The sequence below is a fragment of the Bos indicus genome, chromosome 22, assembly GCF_029378745.1.
Source record: "Bos indicus isolate NIAB-ARS_2022 breed Sahiwal x Tharparkar chromosome 22, NIAB-ARS_B.indTharparkar_mat_pri_1.0, whole genome shotgun sequence".
In the NCBI taxonomy this organism is placed as follows: domain Eukaryota; kingdom Metazoa; phylum Chordata; class Mammalia; order Artiodactyla; family Bovidae; genus Bos; species Bos indicus.
This window is the reverse complement of record NC_091781.1, coordinates 50,654,302-50,678,412: the sequence shown is the minus strand read 5'-3', so window position 1 is coordinate 50,678,412 and position 24,111 is coordinate 50,654,302. Positions and strand designations below refer to the sequence as shown.

At 47.2% G+C, this 24,111-nt stretch overlaps 3 protein-coding genes and 1 non-coding gene across 9 annotated transcripts in view; 1 reads left to right on the top strand and 3 right to left on the bottom strand.

The window, feature by feature from the left end:
• USP4 (ubiquitin specific peptidase 4) overlaps positions 1 to 5,672 on the bottom strand; it is a 39,735-nt gene extending 34,063 nt beyond the window's left edge. For 4 of the 6 annotated variants that reach the window (XR_011563142.1, XR_011563143.1, XR_011563141.1 and 1 more), the window contains exons 1-2: positions 5,497 to 5,672; positions 3,598 to 3,725 (exon numbers count right to left, since the gene is read on the bottom strand). Coding sequence is in view for 3 of the 6 variants with exons in the window: in XM_070777213.1 (XP_070633314.1) it covers positions 3,598 to 3,725; positions 5,497 to 5,597 (229 nt within the window). In the remaining 3 variants the exon portion in view is untranslated. The remainder of the gene's footprint in view (positions 1 to 3,597; positions 3,726 to 5,496) is intronic. The other 2 variants (XM_019984680.2, XM_019984681.2) reach the window with 2 other exon arrangements.
• A 6,858-nt stretch (positions 5,673 to 12,530) lies between these two features.
• LOC139178746 (U6 spliceosomal RNA) lies at positions 12,531 to 12,633 on the top strand. Its single transcript, XR_011563239.1, has one exon. It is a non-coding gene; the product is annotated as a U6 spliceosomal RNA (small nuclear RNA).
• A 2,030-nt stretch (positions 12,634 to 14,663) lies between these two features.
• On the bottom strand, positions 14,664 to 15,804 carry GPX1 (glutathione peroxidase 1). The gene is made up of 2 exons (XM_019984632.2): positions 15,484 to 15,804; positions 14,664 to 15,222 (listed from the first exon to the last, which is right to left on the bottom strand). Exons 1-2 carry the CDS (start codon positions 15,742 to 15,744, stop codon positions 14,866 to 14,868), a joined length of 618 nt encoding a protein of 205 aa, XP_019840191.1. The 5' UTR covers positions 15,745 to 15,804; the 3' UTR covers positions 14,664 to 14,865.
• Positions 15,805 to 16,886: 1,082 nt separating this feature from the next.
• RHOA (ras homolog family member A) overlaps positions 16,887 to 24,111 on the bottom strand; it is a 50,363-nt gene continuing 43,138 nt past the window's right edge. Inside the window, exons 4-6 of the mRNA XM_070777234.1 lie at positions 22,529 to 22,649; positions 18,663 to 18,793; positions 16,887 to 18,157 (exon numbers count right to left, since the gene is read on the bottom strand). Coding sequence (XP_070633335.1) covers positions 17,984 to 18,157; positions 18,663 to 18,793; positions 22,529 to 22,649 — 426 coding nt within the window. The 3' untranslated portion in view covers positions 16,887 to 17,983. The remainder of the gene's footprint in view (positions 18,158 to 18,662; positions 18,794 to 22,528; positions 22,650 to 24,111) is intronic.

The following is a 24,111-nucleotide window of genomic DNA, read 5'->3' as shown; positions in this document are numbered from 1 at the left end:
GAGAGAATTTCTTTAACATGTGAAGCATCCATCTTACACCCCCACATGGAGGCAACTGGGATTCAGAAAAGGACATCCATGGACTTCCTTGGTGGTACACTGCATAGGAATCTGCCTGCCAATGCAGGGGACACGGGTTCCATCCCTGGTCCTGGAAGATTCCACATGCCACCAAGCAACTAAAACCCTCGAGCCACAGTTACTGAGCCTGCGTGCTACAACTACTGAAGCCCAGGTGCCTAGAGCCTGTGCTCTGCAACAAGAGAAGCGACTGCAATGAAAAGCCGGTGCACCACAACAAAGAGTAGTCTCTGCTCACTGCAATGAGAGAAAGCCCATGTGCAGCAAAGAGGACCCAGCACAACCAAAAAAGAAAGAAAAGGACATGCATGGTTTGAAATACACTCTCTTAAGGGAAGCCCACAGGACTGGATCAAGGGAAGACTGACCACCTCCCACCCAGGGAGCGCCCCTGCTAAGCCTGTGCACATCAGCACCCACTCCTGCAACAGTGCCACTATTCTCTCCCAGACAAGCGAAGCCACACAGCCAGGGGAGCAGACAGTGCCCACAATGGTGTAACTCACCTGTACAAGGCAGGCAATGTTAAAAATAAAAGCCAAAAGCAGCACTCACAAGATGACCAGGGCTTCCTATCTGGTTCACCTTTGCCTCTGTCATTTCCAAGGAAAAAGGAAAGACACTAAATAGCCTTGGAGAACAGGAATCCCAAAGTGAGAAGGATGCATGGATAAACAAAATGCCGTGTATAAGCACAGTGGTGTATCATTTAGCCTTTAAAAAGAAAGAAATTCTGACAGGCCATAATATGGATAAACCTTGAGGACCTTATGCTGAATGCAAAAAGCTGGTCAGAGACAGACAAATACTGTATGACTCCACTTATACTAGGAATCAAGAGTAATCAGAGACAAAAAGTACAATGATGGCTGCCAGGGTCTGGGAGAAAGGAGACTGGAACTACTGTCTAATGGGTATGGAGATTCAGTTGCTGCTATTTTGACATTTGTATTTATTTCTTTAGGACATGCTGGGTCTTCACTGTGGTGTGCGGGCTCTCGCTACTTCATGCGTGCTTGGTTGTGGCATGTGGGATCTAGTTCCCTGGCCAGGGATTGCACCCAGACCCCTTGCTTTGGGAACGCAGAGTCTTAGGCACTGAACCACCAGGGAAGTTGTGAGATTCAGTTTTACAAAATAAAAAAGTTCTGGAGATTGGCTTCACACCAATGTAAATATACTTTATACTACTCAACACTTAAAAATATTTAGATAGTACAACTTTCCTGATGGTCTGGTGATTGAGACTCTGCACTTACACTGCAGGGAGCACAGATTCAACTCCTGGTCAAGGAACTAAGTCCCCATGTGTCACAAGGCAAGGCCAAAATAACAGTAATAATAAAATAAATTTAGATGGTAAGTTTTATGTGTATTTCACCATAATTTAAAAGGGAAAAAAAAAGTGGCTCCTCACTGATGAGCCAACTGTTTTCCACAGCAGCTCTGGCACAATTATTCACACTGACAGATCATACGTTTTCTATTCAGCAACAGAAGGATGATCCAGGAGGAGTACTTGATACGAAAGCTTCACACCTCAACTCCAAGGTCTTCTCTGATTCGCAAATTAAAACTCACGAACGTTCTTCACCAATCTTACCTGGAGACATATACCTTCTTCATTTCTAACACTAAAACTATGCAGGTCTGGCTACCCATGCTGTGCCCAACAGCAGCCACAGACCTTTAAAGGTGGGAAAGGAGCCAAGAGCTTTTAGCATCATTAACCCCAAGTACATCAGTTCTACAGGGCTTTCTCCTCTGAGGCTCAGTGACGATTTTCTCAAACATGTCATTCTTATGACACTCAAGGCAAACACAGGAACTTAACTGGAATTCTCAATACAGTTCATCATTTTTACTTAAAATTGCATCAGTCAAAGGGCATCATAGTAAAAAGCACACAGGGGTTTTGCAATAAGGACTGAGCCTTTGCAAATTTCTTCAACAGAGCAAATAAAGGGGAAAAAATGAGAGCACAACTTGGTCTTGGCATAAGGGTTCCCTCATATATACAGGAAGGGCAGAAGTGGAAAATGAGAGAGGAAATGAGCAGACTGCATTAGTGAGGATATGCCCTACCCACTCCTTCCCACTCCTTCAAGAGCCCCTTCTATAGAGGCAACTCCCATGACCGTGGGCGGCAGGCAGCCAGACTGGGACTGGCAGGTGACTGAGAGTCCAAGAGCTAAGAGGGCGGCCCTCATTGGCTAGAGATAGGCCATTCCTGCTCTGTCAATGTTCCAGGGTCTGAACGGAATGTACTTCTCGCCTCCCAAGCACACAACAAATGTTTCCAGCCTAATCCAGTGACATCGAATTGAAAGACAACAGAAGAAATGCTTGCCCTCAGCTGAAGGTCATAGCAAATGACTTGAGGGTCCCTCCAGCTCTAGGATTCTCAACACCAATACTATTAAGAGCCTTAAGTGGGATGGGAGGTGGGATGGAGGTTCAAAGGGGAGGGGACATATGTATACTTATGGCTGATTCATGCTGATGTATGGCAGAAACCGATACAATATTATAAAGCAGTATCTTTCAATTAACAAAAATTTTTTCTAAGCCTTAAGAATTCTCCTTCTCAAATAAAGATGGAAATGAACAAAGTGCAAATACAATACAATGATCCTTTGGGGCAACTTCATGGTATACTTCCACCTACAACAGGAAGAAAAGCCTGTAACATTACTATGTCATTCATATCTCCCAAAAAATAAGGTATACACTGAAGCACTGCTCGTTTTTTTAAAACACCCAGGATGGTGTTAGGTATCTGAATCAAGCCTCATGCACCGTCTGCCTTCCTGCTGCCTTGACTGTGGGCCCAGGCAACAGATCATCTGTCATGCTTGCACGGGAGTCTAAAAGCAAGGCAGAAAAAAGGCCGAGGAAAGGCCAACTGCCGTTTCTATGCATCCAAAGGCGCAAGCCAAGCTCGGCCATGTCACACTTCACTTTTTCAGTCACTTCTTCCATGACGAGCTGGTCTGTGTTCCTAACTCTACTAACTTCCACCTCCCCTCACACTACTTCTCTGACAAACATGGCCACCACAGCAATGCCTGATGAATGTTGTCAGGTCTACAATTTGTCCCACTGCAAAGGTAACAGAAAATTCTGGTTCCTAAATTTCAGATTCCAGATGCAGTTTCAAAATAATATCCCGTTTCTTTCCATTCAATATAGTAATCTCAAATCTCTAGCAGAACTTGAAAAAAAGAAATGATAAAGAGGGACAGGCAGACATTCCTCCAGACATTCCTCACTAGGACATTTCTGCTTTTACTAAAAGGAGTTAATTCAGGAAAAAAGCAGCTTCACTTCTCTGTGAGGGCCTGCAAACACTTCTGCTATAGACCCAAGTCAAGGCCCCTTGTTTCTATCCTCTCACAGTAAGAAAGTCAGGTTCATGATACCTGTGGCAAACAGGTATAAACACAACCTCAGGCCACCATGACCTCAGTTTACCCCAGTGGACATTTCAGTTAGAAAAGCAACAGGGTACTGTACCTGAAAAGAGTCCGGAGTTATCTATCGGGCCAGGATACAGATTATGTTCACCCACATTGTACATATCCCAGCTGTCGAAGCCCACGTACTTCTTCCACTGCTTGAACCACCGGCTGTCAATAAGATACCTAGAGACAGACAAAAAGGGACTGTACCTGAAAACCTGAGGTTGTACATTTCTGCAGCTGCTCCCTACATTTTTTAGGGTCCTTCCACTTGGGGAACAAGCAATCCCTACTAAAAAAACACACTCTCAAGAGCAGGAGCAGGCCAGGCCCTCTTGGGCCTGGAACAGAAAGCCTGGCCCAGGGGATGCACTGACTAAGTGAAACGGCTGTTAAAAGAATAAGTAAAAGGAAGGAAATGGCTAGCTTCAAAAATGCTTGTTTAAAGAAATTCTTTCTATGGGGAAAACCTTATTTGCTAATGACCATGTCATTACTTTCATAATGATCTTTACAGAGGTCCTTGTCCAGGCAGGCAGTTTGGATACACTGCTTTGCTTCATGTGAAGAGCATTAAACCAATTTTCTTTCTAAAAATAAGGTAACAACATAACACACTTCAGTTTTCCTTTGAGGACCAAACGTGTGTGTATGTGTGTGTATATATATATATAATGTATATATACAGACACGTGCACATATATACATACAGACTTATATAGATATATACACACATATATACATACAATGTCATGGTGTGTTTATCTTATCAAAAAGCATTATGTTGACCTGGTTATATTTTAAAAGTATCATCGTGCTGTTTTATTAATACAATTAAGACAGAAGGAGGGGGAAACCTCTATAGGGGAACAAAGCATAACAATTACATTGGTGAGTCCTTCAAATTTTATAACCAACACACTTCAGAGACCAGCCAGCTTCCCTGAGGCCACAAGGATCCATAAATATATCCACATCTCTAAAATGCTCTCTTCTCTCTGAACACTTTTACTGTGTGATTTTAGTCTATCTGAAACCTCCTCTGCTTCTGCTGACTATTCTTCACGTGTCACCACGATTCGGGATATCAAGTACTTCTGCCTCCTCTGCCTATCACAGCTTGGCCAGCTCAAGGACACTGTAACGACTGAATTCCTAGTTTCTCTTCCCTGTTCAATTTCTCTGTCACTGTAATACAGCCATTATCACCACCACCATCGTTTCTTAAAAAAGGGTTGCTCAACCACATTCAGTGCAACGCCAAGCCCCAGTTTCTGTTTCCACACAATAATACCACCCAGGAATCTCTTCACTAGCGGAAGTACTGTCCCTGGTACTAGATAATTTATTAAGAAAAACTTACTCAGACTTGCTCGACTAGGCTCTAGGCTAACCCGCCTCTTTCACTCCCGAAACGCTGCTGCCATTATTTTTAACATTTGCTACCAAAATAACCTGGGACACTCAGACAATTGTTCAGCTACTGACCTTGACGTCTGTCCAGCAGCTTACAAGTTACAGAGTATCTACTTATCTACACCTCAAGCACCTGAGGGCGAGGGCACCAAATATCGTTATCTTGATCTTAAAAATAAGAAGCCAGGGTCTGTGAGGTGTGAACGCCTTCGCCCAAAATCACAAAGTGAATTCTCAAAGGTAAAGGACTCTCCTCAACCGCAAGGTCCCCGGGAGTACTCCCCTTCTTTCCATCTCGTAGCCCCAAGCCTCCGCTGGATACGCCCCCTGGGGCTCCAAGAAGACCGGACGACCCTCAGCTCCACCCACGCTTTCATCCAGTGCTCTCTTCCCTAAGGGGCGGGAGTCCAGCCACTCTCAGAGTCACCAACATCTGCCCTGCCCAGCCTCTAGCCAAGCCGGGCAAGAGGGGCCGGGCCTGAACACCCGAGCGCCGGCCCCTGGCCCAGTGGGGCAGAAAGGCGGGCCCGGCGCTCACCACTGCGCCCCTCGCTGGAGAGTGGTCCTCATCAAGGCCCCGAGCTCGGATTTCTGGGTCTCCGCATCCGGTCGCTCACGGTACCCTCCGCCTTCCGCCATCTCGTCCGCAGCCCCAGCCCAGCCGGCCCGGACATCCGCCTCGCGCACAGCGTGCTGTGGACCGCGCCCACGCGCGCACGCACGCACTCACGTGCGCGCACGCAAGCCTCTCTTCGTGCGGCGGCCGGGGGCGCCGGCCCGCCCCTTGCTTTCCCCCACCCCTAACGGCGCACCACCACAACCCCCACCCGCCCCGGACTCCTCCGCGCGTGCGCAGTGGAGCCGGGAGCGGGGCCGGAAGAGGAGGCGGGCGTCGGGAAAGAGCTGCAGTGTTCTCAGCCAGGCAGGCGTCGCGGAGCCGGCGTTGTCCGGCACACCTTTCTGAGTCCAGCCCGGCGATCTCGAGGAGTCACACCACAGGCTCCACGACACTTCGGGTACCTCTTCTGGCCTGCGGGGTTATCCTTGTCTTAAATCAACGCAGCGCCAGGTGCGAGGAGTCCTGAAACTAGATTTTCTTGTTTTCACTCCAGCCATTCCGCTTTCAGCGGAGACCTCAGGCGAGCCCTTATCTGCCCAAACGTGAACTCCTGATCCCTGTCCGGCAGGCCCTGCGGGAATATTCTCAATCATCTCTGTCTTAACCCCAGAATCACTTGGCCCAGGCCGAATTCCACAAGCTCTCCAATGAGCTACCTACTTTATCGGGCAGGCAAGCAGCCACAGGGGGGCGATAGCAACGGGGGTGGGAGGAGCGGTCAAGGTATATTCTCCACATCAGGTACCCAGGCTGCTGCTTTGTTGTTGCAACAAAGTACAATAGCCTGAACACGTTATGGCTCCCACTCGACCGTGCCTACAAGAAACACAGCCCTCCTTCTGGAGGGCTAGACTATATGTGTCTAGCACCTCCTGCCCTCAGAAAAATTAGACAAATATGACTCAGTACCTGCCTTTATCCAGTAATCCCTTTTTTTTTTTTTTTTTAGTTCTGCCAGTTTATTGCTACCAACCCATCACCCTCCACCCTCATGCACACATGCTCAGTCATGTAACCCCATGGACTGCAGCCCGTCAAGCTCCTCTGTCCATGGACTTTTCCAGGCAAGAATACTGCAGTGGGTTGCCATTTCCTTCTCCAGATCCCCATTTTTTTATGCACCAGGGGCCTATTTCGTGGAAGAACTGTTTTCTTGAGGTGGGAGGCGGAGTGTTGGGTGGCCTTGGGGAAGATTCAAGCGCATTACATTTCTTGTGCCCTTTATTGTTTTTACACCAGCTCCACCTCAGACAGTCAGACATTAGATCGCAGAGGATGAAGACCCCTGCTTTACCCAATCTAATAGAGAAGAGGAGCTATTCCACAAATAAGCACCAAGTCAAGTAGTGTGTGATAAGCACCGTTAAAGGGTATAAATCAAAGACTGAGACCCCAAGCTGTGAAACGGAGCCTTTCACTTGAGTACCTTTTGAGTGTGATCTTGAAAGCATAGAAATGATGGTGCATGTTAAAGGGGAGGAGACTAAAGGGGTTAAAGGAAATTTCTGGAACAAGCAGGGAAACTCATAGAGTGAAGATTAGGCCAGTTGAGCTGGACACAGACTACTGAAAGGGCCTGAGATCTCTGGCTAGAAGGGAGGCTGGTCCCATATATCCTACATACAGATATTGCAGGAGGTTTGAGAACAGAGAGAAATAGCTGAGGGTACTTTGCACAGAGGTACAGCCCACAGTAGGTCTGGTACAGCCCAGACCTACTAAGAACCCTTTGGAAAGACGTCTGTGAGGAAAGAGAAAAAACAGGTGCAGAAGAAAGAACTGGCCTGGTGAAGTTGAGGTAGGTCATTTGAACAGAATTACTACTTTTTTTAGGTTGAGTTTTGGCTAATTGAAATTAATATATTAAGCACTATCTGCTAACAGAGGCCCCTTGGCAGCTGGGTAGATAGTGGGGCAAGGTAATTTGGAATTAAAACTGCCTTGAGGGACTTCCTTTGTGGTCCCGTGGTTAAGACTTTGAACTCCCAATGTAGGGGGACCGGGTTCAATCCCTAATCAGGGAACTACATGCCACATGCCACAACTCAGACCCATAGCAGCCAAATAAATAAATAATAATTTTTAAAAAATGCCTTGAATAACTACATAGCAGTTAATCCCATGTGCATAAGAGTCACCATCAAATGATGATAATTCTACATCTCGATCTTGACACCCCCAAGTGCCTGTCTGTGGAAATTCTTTTAAATTGTTAAAGTTGTTATCAAACTAGAACCACTGCTTTTAGTCCTATTTATGGAAAATGAAAGCTGGGTTAATGGGCATGACTGAACCTACATTACAGTGTCTGCTTCCCTCTTCCTTTTTTAGCAGTTCCTCCTATACCATTTATGGCATGGGTCAGATTCTTAAGGAAGTAGGACAAGTCAGCACCACTAGAAAGGGGGACAAAACCTAATTATAAAAATGAAAACTTTGGAAAATCTTTTTTGAGCCTGGATCTCTTCAATGCTATTCAGTAGCTGTAAAAAAAAAAAAAAAAAAAAAAAAGTACACTAATTATGAGTAGTTCCTAAAAATTTATGTTCAAATAACCAAGTGTTGTAAGTTAAAATGCAGGGAATAAAGTGACATTTCATAAGCAGAAGATCACCATTATTTCTAAAGTTTTCAAACTTTCATAGTGCGTTTGATTATTACACATTAAAAACAGAACTAGAAACCATGAACATTGGCGTGCATGTTCCTGGTATTGTGGGAGTGACCCACGGATTTGGGAGGGAAGGAGTTGAGTAATTCAACTCAGGACACACCCTGGCCCCAGGACTGGATTCTCTGTTGGGCCGTTTCCCCTAGGGGAGGGGTATAGGCCTGGTAGGCCCCTCTGTTGGCCCGGTAACCAAACCTCAGAACTGAACAACTCACCCATTGCCATGGGACCTTGGAGCACAACAACAGGAAGGAAAGCAGGAAAGGGAACTAGAGGGAACAGGCCTGACTGACTGGTCACATACCCGCGGTCTTGGATGGGGATGATCTAATTGAGGGTTTGTAATGTCTGGGTGTGTAAACTTTAAGCTTTATTTGGTTTCAAATCATAAAGTCCTTTCCTTGGCTGGTGCTATGGCTTACTCTAAACCTCCTCCCCAGTCACCCTTGGTCTACACCTGCCTAGCAGTCACAGAGCACGTGTGGCTGTATTCACAAATATTGAGCACCTTTGGATTAGAGGTGGCATCAGGAGAGAAATATTTTTTGTTTCCTCCTTGCCTGTGCTTTTTTTTTTTTTTTTTTTTTTTGCCTGCTTTTTTAGCTTGCCTGGGGACAGTGAAAAAGAGAAAGGCTCTAGAGATACATTTTAGAAGAATTAAATGTCTTATCAGTGACACTATCACCTCTGTGGTATAAGGGGTAGATTTACTGGGGGAGGGTGATGTTTCCAGGGTGGCTCAGTGGTAAAGGATATGCCTGCCAGTACAGGAGATGTGGGAGACATGGGTTCCATCCCTGGGTTGAGAGGATCCCCTGGAAGAGGAAATGGTAACCCTCTCCAGTATTCTTGCCTGGAAAATTCCAAGGGCAGAGGAGCTTGGTGGGCTGCAGTCCATAGGGGTCACAAATCGCTGGACCCAACTGAGCAACTGAACACATACACCGAGGAAGGTAACAGAGAGAAAAAACTGAAGGAATCTCACAGAGGATGTGGGGTCATTTTTTCCCATGTTGGAGACTCATGCTGTTGCAGATTCCATTCTGGTTATGCCCCTGTCAATAGGCAGCCCTGATTGGGCAAGGAAGGTGTTGCACCCTGGGCCTGGGTGTGGCAGTGCCTTCTCTTCCTGCTTGAATTCTGTTACCATCAATATCTGAACCTTAAAAAAGTATTTAGGTATTAATTGTGTGTGTTTGCCCTTTGCACAGAGCAAATTCTCAGTAGGCATTTCTTGGGTGAATGAATGAAAGAATTATCCAGATAGTAGTCATTTTTTCCTTTGAGTAATAGTCTATTATGTACTAACAGCCCCTACCCTCCAGGGGTTCACAGCTATCGTGGCTGGGGAAGATGTTTTCACATGTAATTATAGTGCATTGTGTGATAAAAGTGCCAGGGGGGAAAAAGTGCTAGGGGAACATGAAGGGTGATGCTGTAGACACTTGCCTAGGAAGAAAATAATGTAATATAAGCAACTGGTATAGGAAACAAAGGTATGCTTAACATCCCTCCTGGCCTCTGAGGATGCATAGTGAGTCTGCCAAGAAATCCTCAGGGGCCAGGGCTTCTTTATTTTTCATTTTTGGACAGACCAAAGAAAAGATATTACTCTTTTCTCTAAACAATTTAAGTCCATTTCTCATCTGGTCACCTTTTGTTTATTAGATGCCAGTTGAACCATATGTTAAGACTAAGAAGTAGAGAATATTTGCTGGATGATATGAGCCATTGGGCATTTAATGAGGGAAATTTCTGTGGAAATAAAATAACTACAAACCTTAAAAAAAAATTAAAAAAAATTTTTTTTAGAGAGCTTAGGAATAGGCTGTTTTATTTTATTTATTTTTTGAACCACGCCTTGGGGCATGTGGGATCTTAATTCTCTGATCAGTGATGGATCGAACCTACACCGCCTACATTGGAACAACAGAGTCTTAACCACTGGAGACCGCTAGGGAAGTCCCAGACCAGGGCTTCTTTAGATTCATACACAGGTACCCAGGCACAGTCACAAGCTGGGGACAGAGGCCGGGGCAACAGATAACGCAGGACTGTAGGACGCCATCCAAGGTGGGCTGAATGTGTGCCTGGATACTGCCTGACCCTAGGCAGTTGGATTAAGTGCGCCTGTTCTTGGGTCTCCTGTCTTGGCCTTGCTGGCCACGGCTACCCTAGACCTGGCAGGGGTGCTGGGAATAGGATTTCTGTCTGCAGGATGAATGACGGCAAGGCTGCTGGACCTCTGCCCAGTACATCACTGTCATGTCCTGTCAGTTTCAATGCTTCTGGATGCAACTTACAGAATGCCCACCACCAAGTGACCCACCTGGTGATTTTGTTTTTGCTTTTTCACGTGACAGGTCTGGAGTTGAGCTCTTGGGTAGGTCAAAGCTGAAGGATGTCCGATCTCAAGTCGGCTTCCCTGTTACCCTCAGGGCCAGGGCCCATGAGCCCTCACTCCTTGGGCAAGAACCTCTCTCATCTGAGCTCCCACTTCCCAGTCCAGCAGTTCCCGATGCCCAGTAACTTGCTGAGCAGCGCCAGCTGGGTTTTATTTTAGTGCCAGCACAGGTGTGTCACACCTCTATGAAAGCACGCTCTTCCAGCCTATTTGGTGACCATAGTAACAAAAACCTGCCAAATTTGGAGTACTGGACCTGGATCCCTGTTCAGTCTTTATAAATCCATGCCATGGATGGATTTATTTCTCCTGGGGAAATTGTTAGCCGGTATTTTTCACTCAGTATTACCCCAAAGTTAAAACTTATGAGAGGGACTTCCCTGGTGGTCCAGTGGTTAAGACTCTGTGCTTCCAATTCAGGGGACACAGAGTGGATCCCTAATCTGGGAACTAAGATCCTGCATGCTGCAGGGTGTGCCTCCCCCCCCCCCAAAAAAAATAAAATACGAGAAAAGATTGATCAGGCCAGGAATGCCTCTCTGAAAATAAACTTGTTTTAAGTGTTGTCCGTTAAACTGCATGGAGACCGAAGAAGGAAGTCATCTGATAAAGGGCTAATTGTGCAAGAAGGGCCTGACCAAATGGGTTGTATCAGATTTTGTTTTTTTCAGCTTTGCTGGGGTATAGTTGACAAATCTGTAAACTATTTACTATTTAAACTATTTACTGTGTACGTAATGGTGCAATATACACATACGTGATTTATCAGATTTAATGTTTAAAAAAAGTTTAAACTAGCCTTTCTGGAAGAGCTTCTGAAATGGAGGCTTCTGAACCTGTTGCATAACAGCAGGGCCCAGCCCTTCTCGGAAGACCTGTGGACTCAGTTCTGCTGCCCGCTCCCAGATCAGGCAGTGTCCCAGAGGCAGTACTACCTCAGGCAGACTTGCTGGGATTCCTTCACTTTTACTTGTTAATTCGAGCTGCTGATTCATAATGGGGTGGAGTGGGTGCAGGTCCCAGCCAGTAGCAGTAGGGTGGTGTGTGTTTTCGGGGAAGAGGTCTAGTTTATGCGAAGAAAGATGAACCCTTAGTGGAGCTTTAAACTGAGTCTTCCTGAAAAAGAGAGAGTGGGAAAAGACAGTTAAAGGAGGCGGGCAACTTCCAAGTCTGAGGAGGAGTAGTCACCAGCCAGGCTGCGTCAGCTACATGGGGGGATCTCAGAAGTTCCTTTCTCTTAGAGCTCAAGGCATAAACTGAAGAAGAAAAAAAAGTAGGTGATGAGGGGTGAGTCACTGGGCACCCAGACTCTCACCCTCTGAGGTGAGACAAGTCACTCACAGATGTCATCAAGTCTTGGTTCTAAGAGGGGCACAGATAGGGTGGGGTCTAAATGGGCAATGGAACTTGGCCTTTGGTCACCTCAGAGGGGACTCAAAATCTGAGGTGGAGGGGATTTCCCTAGCAGTTTAGTGGTGAAGACTCCGTGCTTCCAATGCCAGGAACACAGGTTTCATCCCAGGTTGGGCAACTAAGATCCCACACGCTATGTGGAGCAGCCAAAAAGTAAAAAAAAAAAAGCTGAGGTGGAGAGGCCTTGAAGCCAGAGGGAGGTGGTAGGCCTGTTGATGATGGAGGAAGAGGGAGCCAGAACAGTTACTGCCCTTAATGAACTAAGGGCAGACAGAGGGGGAGAACAGCAGCAAAGCTTTCTGCTTAGGGTTGGAAGAGAAGTTCTTCAGAGTTGATTCCAACACAGCAGGGACTTGAGTCACTGATGTGACCATGAACACTGGGACCCCAGAATCTCTGGACCACATTCTGGAGTGATAACGAAGTATCTGGGTGCTTGTCTGTCCAAACAGAAGCTTCACTGCAATGCTCACTTCGGGAGCAGATATACTCCAATTGCAGTGATAAGAGATTAGCATGACCTCTGTGCAAGGATGACATACAAATTCGAGAAGCGGTCCGTATTTTAAAAAAAAAAAATTTGAAAAAAATATAGAAGCAGCTTCACTGTGTATACCCCTGCAGAGTCCCTTGTGCAGTGATAGGAAGTGGCTCCAGATCTGTCTGTCTCAAGAGATTACTGACAGCAGGGACCACAGCTGAGCCACACCTGGGAAATGGCAGCTGGCCTCCAAGATATGCCCGGCCCTGAGCCTGGCTTTGAAATTGCAACTGCTGGGCAGGGTCAGAGCAACCAACTGTGTACTCTGTTGACTACCTGAGTGGCAGCAACCAGTAAGCACAGCTTCAGAGCAGACAGAAGCGCTGGGTAGACCTATGCAAAGATCTAGCAGTGTTCTGGGGAAAGTTATGTCACATGAGCTACCAACTGTGTAAAGTAGACTTATATGGTCCTAACACCTGGAGAAGCTATTACCAAAAACAGGACTGGCTGCCTGATGGGCATAGAAGTACCTACTTCTTTTATGCCTGCACTAGATCTCAGTTGTGGCACATGGGATCCTTAGTTGCAGCACCTGGATTCTAGTTCCCTGACCAGAGACTGTACACTGGCCCCCAAGTTGGGAGCTTGGAGTCTTAGCCACTGAAACACTAGGGAAGTCTCTGGCATCCAGAAGAAGAGTTTTACTGGGAGGTGACCTTACCTGGGAGGTCAATGGGCAAGGACTCAGGAGGCAAGACTCAAATCCGTGTCCCTAATCCAAAATCACTGCAAATGATGACTGCAGCCATGAAATTAAAAGACGCTTACTCCTTGAAGAAAAGTTATGACCAACCTAGACAGCATATTAAAAAGCAGAGACCTTACCTTGTCAACAAAGGTCTGTCTAGTCAAAGCTATGGTTTTTCCAGTAGTCATGTATGGATATGAGAGTTGGACTATAAAGAAAGCTGAGCGCAGAATTGATGCTTTTAAACTGTGGTGTTGGAGAACTCTTGAGAGTCCCTTGGACTGCAAGGAGATCCAACCAGTCCATCCTAAAGGAAATCAGTCCTGAATATTCACTGGAAGGACTGATGCTGAAGCTGAAACTCCAATACTTTGGCCACCTGATGCAAAGAACTGACTCATTGGAAAAGACCCTGATGCTGGGAAAGATTGAAGGTGGGAGGAGCAGGGGATGACAGAGGATGAGATGGCTGGATGGCATGACCAACTCGATGGACATGAGTTTGAGTAAACTCTGGCAGTTGGTGATGGACAGGGAGGCCTGGCATGCTGCAGTCCATGGGGTCGCAAAGAGTTGGACACCACTAAACTGAACTGAATCTGGAGTTTGATCAAACTTTATTGAGTTAGGGGAGGATGGGTTAGTATGCAGAAGCGCTAGTGTGGCAGGTTTTGATTGGAGGGCATTAGAACTTGGCCATTTAAGGTATGGTCTTCCTGGACAATGGACCTTTCACTTTTCAAAGTGTTCAGGTTATGGTTATGTCCAGGTTCTTTTGATTCTATGTCAGGGAGGAGGGGTGGAGGTGGAGAAACTTTGATTTCAGGCATTATTAGAGGTTAAAAATTTTCTCCTCTGCACACGCTCTGGGCTGCATTTGTGGTTTTGTTCTGTTGTCTCTGAAGAACAACTCACTATCTTGGTATCAACAGAGGAGGGCCAGTTTGGGCTGGCTCTGCAGTTACAAGGCCACAAACTAAACAAATGTGAATGGCAGCTCAGGGTGTTATTTGTGAAGGTCATTTTGAGCTGAACAGATACTCAGAAAGGAGAGGCATAACTCCAGGGAGGGGGTTAGGCAGTTTCAGCCCTTGACTCATCTTCCTCTTTTTTAAATAAAGACTTTCTTTTGTAACAGGGCCTCAGGATGGCCTTGCTGAATGTCTTGGCAGAGGGAGAAACACTGGGAGAGAAGCCTGGATTCCCACAAAGGAAAGAGTGGATTCCACTGCAGACAAAGTGTTGGAATATTCATGTTTGGCTAGGTAAGGCCAGCTAAGAAATGGGGGCTTAAGCTCCCAGCCCTAGGATAATGAGATTAGTAGGAAAGGTGTCCCCCACTGACAATGACACAGGACACGCACAGTTCTGCTCACATCTGGCACTTTATTCATGAGGAGCTGTGGTCTGGGAAAGGGGAGGCTGGGATGGATAGGACCAGCGCCCACCTCAGGGGATTTTCCTGGACATCAGGCATTCCTCCACGTAGGTTTAGAGGGAACACCTTCATGGGCAAAATCCCTGGAGAGCAGCGCTGACCGCCAAGCAGCAAGGGTGGGAGGGGCACCCTAGGCAGAGGCCCCCTGGGACAGCAGGGTTTCAATGTCAGGCTCGATGTCGATGGTCAGAAAGCGGCGGCTGTACCTGCGCACAGGCACACCGTCTGGGCCCACCAGGAACTTCTCGAAGTTCCAGGAGACGTCGTTGCGGCACACCGGGGACCAGGTGATGAACTTAGGGTCGGTCATGAGAGCAGTGGCGTCGTCACTTGGCGTGGGCAGAACCTCCCGAAGGAAGGCGAAGAGCGGATGCGCCTTCTCGCCATTCACCTCGCACTTTTCGAAGAGCATAAAGTTGGGCTCGAACCCGCCGCCTGGTCGGACGTACTTCAGGCAATTCAGGATCTCCTCGTTCTTGGCGTTTTCCTGCGAGAGGGGAGAGCAGCTGGGAACCAGGGCTGCGAGGGGGAAGGGAAGCCTAACCGCAAACCTGGAGTTTTCCATGAGTCACCCGACTGTGACCTTTGTTGCGTAACTCCAGGGTGGATTTGAACCTCAGCCGGGAAAAGCGTCGGAGTGCTGCGAGGCGAAGGCCCGCCTCTCCGCGCCCTGGGACCCGGCGGAGCACCAGCGGGCGCTCCTAACCCGGGTAGCACGCCCACCCCCGCTCCGCCCGGTTAGGCGCACCTGATGCCCAAACTGGTTGCAGGGGAAGCCGAGCACGACCAGGCCCCGGGGTCCAAGGCGCCGCTGCAGGTCATTCATCTGGGTGTAGTCCCGCACCGTTGTGCCTCAGAGCGATGCTACGTTCTCAATGAGCAGCACCTTGCCCCGCAGGGAGGACAGGTTGAAGGGCTCCCCGCCGGCCAGAGGGCGCGCGGAGAAGGCGTACACTGTGCGCGGGGCTGCCGCCGCCAGGGCGGCCGCCGAGCGCTGAGCGGCGCACATGGTATCCGTTTCCGAATCCAGAGCAGAGCGCCGCGGACTTGAAGAACAAGGGGGTTGGGAAGCGCCTGCTTTTAAAAGGCGGGCGACCGGGGGGGTCACGTGGTGCAGGCACTTTTCCGGCCGCGGCTCCTCCCTGCCTGGGTCCCGCCTCATCCGGCCTCCGGCCCCCAGCTGCGGGCCCACGGGGCGGGAGGGTGCGGCCGTGCCGGATGCGGACACCGCCCAGACCGTGCGGCGGCGCGGGCGCGTTTGGTCCAGCCCAGGGAGTGCAGCGCGGGCACCGCGGTAGTGGCCCGAATGATTCCCGCCCAGGGCCCAGACGGGCTCCGGATTCTTTCTCAGTGGTTCTTCAGGGATTGGACCTGGCCCCGGGAGGGTGACCAGCAACAGGAGCGTGTGCTGTCTGTGGCTGCACAGCCCACCCCGCCTGTGCTGTATCACTACTCCTGAAGAACGAGCCCTATTGGCAGGCGCGGGGATGGTGCAGTTGGCGGCGTCTGGGAACTTTGAAGGTTAAATTGCAGGAGGGTGGGCAGTGCTGCGGAGAAGGGGGCAGGCAGTCAGGGATGGGACTGCAAAAGCCAGCTTTCTCCTAACCTTGCATTCTGGCGCTACCCTAGACTGTGCTCTCATCCTAGCCTCCGGTGTTCCGCCTACTTTGACACCCCCAGCGCAGCACTGCCTTTACACAGGGTTTCTGGGGTCACTGTTAAGGCCCTGCTCCAGACTCCTGGAGGGGAGCCCAAAAGCATGCAGGGCCAAGGAGACTGAAGTGGATTTCAGACCATCCTCGTACCTAGTCAACTTCATCTGGAGCTCAGGCTTGCCAGTAAAAGACACTGAGAATGGACAGGTAGTAAGAAGAGGACAGTATCACACTCCTGAGATTTGTATGGAAGAATGACTGCTTGGAATACCTCCTACTCCTCAGTAGGCTGTATTCCCTACTCCACCCGCCTCTGAACGTGAACGTGACAAAATACTCATTCCCACCTCCTTGGCTGAAGTCAGGTTAGTGCCGGTTTGGGGGAGTGGGTGGGCAAGCTGGTACTTTGCCCCCTGAAGGAAAGGTGAGCTAGGCAGAATTCATCCTCCCACTCCCAGCCCTGGAGAGAGCAACACAAACACCAGGATACAGGAAGTTTAGAAAACTGCCTTTATTCTATTAGTAGTTGGAAAAATTAACTGGTACAGAAAAAAAGTTTAGTCAGCTGGAGAGGAGAGAGAAACTGAGGGCCGCCCAAGAGAACTGGCGGCTCCTCTGGGAGGGAACCTGGATACAGTGAGAAGAAAGAGCACTGTGAACTACAGAGCCAGACCCTGCAGTCCAGGTGAGACAGGTTATGCCACCTTCTGAGTGTCTAAGTGCCTCAAGCAGAAGACTGAATTCTTACTTACTTAGCCCAGCTCTGGGGAAGGGGGTACTGGAACATGTGGGGCCGAAATGGGGGGACATGGCCATCTTTTATCCGAGAAACTGACAAAACGGGAATTTAAAAAATGAATTTTCCATCTGACTTTATTTTCAAATACACTTTCTTTAAAAAAAAAAAAAAAAAAAACCAATACACTTTCTGTGAAGATGACAAATATCAGTATTAGGAAATCCAATTATACAAAAAATACTACATCTAGTCTGGGGTAGATATATTTATTTTTGGTAACATACATTAAGCGGCACTAATTACACAGTAACTATAAGGTAACTAACATGAAACCACAGAACTGTAACTTTACCACAGCTGCGTGGATTTGGGCCTTTCTGGCTGAGCACATTTTCAAAAAACTGGATAGCCACCCAGAGCTATGCCAATGAAATCTGTTAAAAGGAGTAAAGCTCTGAAGTGGTGACTCACCAGAGTACCTTGCAGCTGATAGATGACAGACAGGACATGTTAGTTATAAAGTAGTTACAGCCTAATTCACAAAAGTTACCAATGGTTTCTCTTTCTAGAAAGAAGCAAGAAGTTAAGAAATTCCTTGAATTAGCGCCTGGTGTGTCAGGTGGGAGTGCAGAGGAGGGCTGTTAAGAGCAGTGTCAGAAGGACCCTGGTGGGTCAGGTGGGTTGGACATCATTAATAATCATGGTTGGCTTCTAAATACTGGTAGCAAGATGACTTCTGATTTGTAATCTTAGGTAAATTATAGATAAATGAAAAAGGCCAGTAATCATACACTAAGATTAATAAACAGCACTTCAAAATTAACCGCATGAGGGCTGTGCTTGCAGCAGGGGTTTCACAAGACAAGGCACCCAGATTTTTTCTTCCCACGTCTGGCTTGCAGAGCAGCTCTCGTGGCCATTTCAAAAACCTCCCTCACTCCATCTTTGGTCTTTGCTGAACACTCCATGTACCCAAAAGCACCAATCCTGTTTGCCATATCTCTGCCTTCTTCGGGTTTTACTGGCTCCTAGCAAAGAGAAGAGAGCACTTTAGTTAACAGTGTTACATATAGTAAGTAGGTGCAGAGCATTTTAACTCCGCTAAAAGACTTCAGAAGCCAAGGTGTCAGCCCCATCACTTTTAAAAGGCTATTAGGGGCTCTCTGTTTGGACTCCCAGGTTGCCTGATCCTTCAGTTGCCACCAATTTATCTCTAGCCTCATGTATACGAAGGTAATAACTGGACAGGGAGACTGAGAGCTTGATAAAGCTCCTGCATCTGACACACTGACTACTGCTGTGATGGTCCCTTCTCAGGGAGGCAATCTGCACGAGAGAGGTCCCATCTTACAGGACTAGGGAGCCTTAGGGACCCTCTGTGCAGGCCTCAGTCCATGAGGCACAGACAGAGGCTTCTGGGACTCTCTCTGAAACAGCCTGGCCTATGTGGGTTTCTGCCTCGTTCCCTGAATCTCCCATCGTGGGTCCAGGGTCCCCAATGCTACAGAAGACAGAGCCCCACCCCAGACCCACCTGCTTCATCTTGGCCAGCTCCCGCCTTGTGTGCTCGTCGTTTCGAAGATCCTTCTTGTTCCCAACCAGGATGATGGGCACGTTGGGACAGAAATGCTTGACTTCCGGAGTCCATTTTTCTGGTATGTTTTCTGAAAGCAGCAAAATACACATAATTATCTTGAAGAATCTCCAGAAGCCCTAGTTAAATTGTGAAGAAACTTCAGAATCATGCTGGACATATAATGGAATTTCACTAGTTTCAAAACCATGAAAAAGCAAAATCTAACCCCCTTTCTCTTAAGCACAGAATCACCAGCTTTTCTCAGTCATACCAAGGAGCTCATCTCCTGCAGGTGGTGCCAGGTGAAGGCTACAGAGGAGCAAAGGATTCAGAACACGGGGTGGCTCCACAATGGTGCCCCCTGCCCCACCGGCCAGCCATCCACGTCACTGTTGGATGATTCTGACCACAGCTTACAGGAGTCCCCATTCTGCGGCTGTGGCTACAGCTAGCCCAGGGTTCACACACTTTCTCTACACCTTACTCATGGGCCTTCAGAATGACCTACCCTTGGGTTACTGGAATTTCAAAGGGCTTCAGTGGCTTCTGAAAATGAATCATGACCAGTTGCAGCTTCTTGCCAATACTAATTTAGATAAGGTGGCCTGAGTTCAACCTCCCACACCCACCACCTTGAGCATCTCAGAGTCAGGGATGACGTTACAAAATGGAGATAACTAAGACTCCACATGAGGTTATTCTGATTCAATGTGTACAGCATACTTAGTACGATGATCATTTAAATGGTACTGAACATAATTTGGCACTATGTTTTAGGCGTAAACTGTTCACTCTCTGACTTCAACACCAAAAGGCAGGAGTTACAATATGGAAAGATGCCCTGCCTTCTGGCTAGAATGTAGAGAAATTATATGAGTAAGGTCAGAAAACTCAATTCAATGCTCCACTCCTCAGCCCACAAGACAGATACTTTCCTCCTTTGCTAGAGCAGCTACAGCAGCTACAGTCAATCACTAATGTTACAACTTAAAACTCAAAGCCTTATTCTAGAACAAAGGGGTCCTTAAGAACTGCAGAGCAATAAAGACACAAGGGCCAGCATATCTGACACTGAAGCCCAACAGCCTGGGTGGTCAATCTTGCTCCTGGCTCTGCACCCTGTGGTCAGTTTTCAGTGAAGCTGCAACAGTGATCACTTTAAAGAGTAGGTGAGATCACACACATCTCTCTTGTGTTCAAACCATCTGAGAGTTCCCATCTCTCTCATGATCAAAGGAGAGGTCCACACCATTAACCACATGGCTCTGCAACCCTCGCTCTCTGTACAGCACAGCACACTGGACTCCTTCCTTCCACCTGGGGAGTCTTTTGTTGGCCTCTCTCACCCATGCTCAGAGGTCTCCTTTTCAGTGAGGCTCCTGACCAGCAGCATGTGGTCATCTTCTAACACTACATACTACCACAGCCTATTCCATTTCCACCACCATGAATGTTATTTGTAACCTTTCCTGCTATCAGATTTAGATTTTGGCTCTTCTGTCTCTATCTAGAATATAGGTTCTATAAGTAGGTGCTCAATAATTATTTGCTAAACATACAAAATTATTACTCTAATAGTCTCCCCACCTCCAGAATCCAGGACATGTAAAATAAAATGAACTGCCTCTCTTATGTTCACTTTTCATGAATAATTTTAAAATTTAATTTTTTTACCTTTTAATTCAGTAATGGCAATCACCTATAATTGCTCCTACTCTCAAAGTAATCTGATCATATCAGGACACATCACTTTACACAGATTTACAGTGGAGTGCTTTGGATGTCCTTGTGAATTCCATTAATTCTTATCTAGATCCAGAGTCTACTTTTATAAGTCAAGTTTTACTGGAACAGAGCCAAGCTCATTCATGGATATATTTTTTATGACTGCTTTTGTGTTACAACAGTATAGCTGAGTAGTTATGGCAAATTCAGGAAATGCAACAAGAGAACACACGGCTGACAAGCCTAAACTATTTACTATTTGGCCTTTTACACAGGATCGGCCAGCAACAGGGCTGAAACCTGCACACCAACATTCTGATTGCTGATCAAACTTGTTATTCTACACCCAGACTCTGGGCTATGGTCTAACATCCAACCATACATAAAAAGCAAACTGCAATGTTTGGTTGACATTAGCTTTTCATTTTCTTGATATAAACTTTTGAGTTCCCAAGACACATTTTACTGGGGCAAACTACCAGTGGAATTCTCTGCTACTCCCTAGCCAAAATGAGAGAACTTTTAAAAGGCCCTTGGCAAAACTAAGGTAACTAAGGTCAGCAAAGGGGCCCTACCTACCTATGATACTCCTGCCAAGACCACCAGTGAAGGCACAGCATCAGCCCCACCCCACCCCCAGGTGTATCCTGAGAGGGAGCTCAATCTCCCTCTGCTTTCTACCTCTGTGTTCCTCCCTAGAACCTGCTCTCTGGGTGAGGGGATAGCAAAAAACAAGTCACAGTAAACAGACAAGAGGTCAAAAGCAGAAGATTTCTTGAGACCAGGAGATATACAGTGTTCAAAAAAAAAAGTAAGACAGAATAAGAGTAATATTTTGCTCTGAAGGTACTCTTGTCCCTCAAGGATTATACCCTAGATGAGGCGGCAAAGGGTGCACACTCCTCATTCCTACAGGATTTAGGCAAAGTTCATCATGTGTGTGTTTCAATGGAAGGTGTCCATTTTCTCTCTAAAGTTCAGCCTCAAGGGCCTCCGCAGAGTCCCACCAAAGGAAGCCAGATTAATTTGAAAACCGAAACTAAAACACAACTGTTGAACCAAAGTGAGACAATGGCAGGCAGTACCCACAGTCTCAGTCCTGGGAAGTATCACACAGGAGGCTCCATCTCAACTTGGTTCCTTGGGCTGCATGACGCTGAGCAAACGGATCTAAGTCTCAGAGCACCCCTCAGTATTGTCATTTACGTGAGTACAAGAAGGACACACAAAGAGTCACTCCACCCTAACCCCCCAGGAACAGCCCAGGCCACCAGCCAGCCCTCAAACTGTCATCTGTGGTAATAATGACAGTGTCTTTGCCCCATCCACTGCCCTGTTAAAACAGGGCACCACAGCACCGAGCAAGACGTTTTATCATCTTTAGTACAAACCGAAAGCAAGTTCTGTTTCAGGCCCCGGTGCTGTTTTGCAGAATAAGAGATCAGCATCTTTCACACATTTTTTTTTTCTTTGGAGGAAAGCAGCTTCTGTAACATGTGACCAACTGAGCTAGTGTAATGTCAGGTTTAAGTCTCTATCCACTAGCTGAGGGGCTTTATATAAAAAAGGGCTAAAGCAGGGGTTTAAAAACACCACTAGGAATCAGCAAATCATCAGTCTAGATGTTGGGAGGCAGCAGGCTCAACATTAAGTACTGAAAAAAGATGTGGACACCCAAAAAAAGCCTTCCCCAAATCTCAGTCCAGAAAATAGCTTTGGGGAATGCCCTGGATATCCAGTGGTTAGGACTCCGTGCTTTCACTGCTGAGGGCACAGGTTCAATGCCCTGGTCAGAGCATGCTGCATGCCCACCCCCAACCCCTGTCCACTTTAAAAAAAGAAAGGAGGGCAAAAAATAGCTTTCTATTGGAACCCACCTACTTTACAAGGTGAACATGGCAGTCAAGGGAGACCAAAGCTGAAAAGGGATTCAGGGCTCAGGGTCTACAGTCCTGAGACTCTAGGACTCTGGCCACTTATGATCTCCTCTGAAACTCATGTATGCTTTTCAGCCACTTGATGTCCAGAAAGGACCTGAGAAACCAAAAACTGACCACCACACAGGCAGCGACAAACGTCAGGCTGCAGGGCTACTCACCTAAACTATCAGGGCTATCAATGGAGAAACACATCAGTATAACGTCGGTATCCGGGTAGGAGAGAGGCCTCAAGCGATCATAATCTTCCTGCCCAGCTGTGTCCCATAAAGCCAACTCTACCTATGACAGGAAAAATGAACATAAGAGTGCAGGTTAATCCCACTACTTACTTTCAGAAGAAGTGAAACCACTGTACCTTCAAATGATAGACTGTCCACATAGTAAAATACAAAAATGGTCAGTTTTATTAGTGTCAAGTCAAAAGTAATTTTGTAGCTTATAAGTACTTATAAGTACACAAATAACATTCTACAGAGGAAAGAAAGTGAATGAACCATCCCACCAGGTATACAAGGCAAGACAGGGAAAAACCAGAACAAGTAACTTTTCTTAATACAGTCTCACTCAACCATTTCCTTACCTTGTCTCATCACTCTGCTCCAATGAGGAAACAAGATTGTATCTGAATTGATGGATAAGAAAAGTGACCATCCTGGGTGTTGGGCAAGGTCTGAGCTGACAGGAAAGGCCTATGGCTCTGCTTTTACTGCTCAAAAAAAATGTCTCAATGAAAGCATCATATAGATAGGGGGTACTCCTTTCACCTTGGGAACCTGTTCACTTTCCAGTGGGAGGAGGGGCAGACACCTGGACTTGGACAGGACTCCACCACCCCCACGCCTGTCAGGGACTGTACTCAGCCCAGTCACTTCTTACAGTCACAGTGGTTTTTAGCTCTTGTGGCCCAAGGAGTTCTCCCTCCAATGCCTCGAGTAGCCTTCTCCTCCTAACACCTTCAGAGTGTTCAGTATCTAAATATTATTCCTACCTTAAAGTTGATGGCTAATTATTTCTTCCACCCTCAACCTCTGCCCCAGGATGTGTCACTCACAACTTCAAGTCCCACTGTGCCTCTGTCACGCATATTACCATCAGCTTGGTACAGGAATCCATAATATATTGATGCCCAACCCTCACAACCGGTCTGACCTCAGGATGCTACAGCTCATTCTCTCACAAATCCCACTCCCCTGGCACCCCCACACCTCATGAGCATTCAGTCAGACAGAAGAGCTAACTCTGTCTCCTGATAAATGATTCCAGGGTGCCAAGCCTGTCTCATGTCAGGGCCTTTCCATTTTTGGCACACCTATTCCCTGGCCCATAACCACCTAGAATCCTGGATGGCTCCCTGGGATCTGTGGGTGCATACTCTTATGAGAACATTCGCACGAGGCGCCCTCTCTCACCCTGGGATACTGACTTGCTCTGAGGTAGGTAGCTAGGATATGATACCCTCTTCCAGATCGAGTACCCTTTTTTCAGGGTTCCTCTCCCTGGTTCAAGGGCTTTCATTTTGCCAGGGTCAGGCACAGCAAGAAAGATATTCACTGATCATTCCTCAAGGTTTTTAAGTCAAAATCCCTATACTTCTTAAGGGTAAAAAGATCCTGGTCATTCCAAGACCCCAAGGCAAAGATGATGCTTCCAAGAGGACAGAAGAGCCAATAGTACCCCCCAAACATATACTGCCACAAATGGAAAAGACTTTCCCAACTTCTGACTGCAGACACATAGCAAC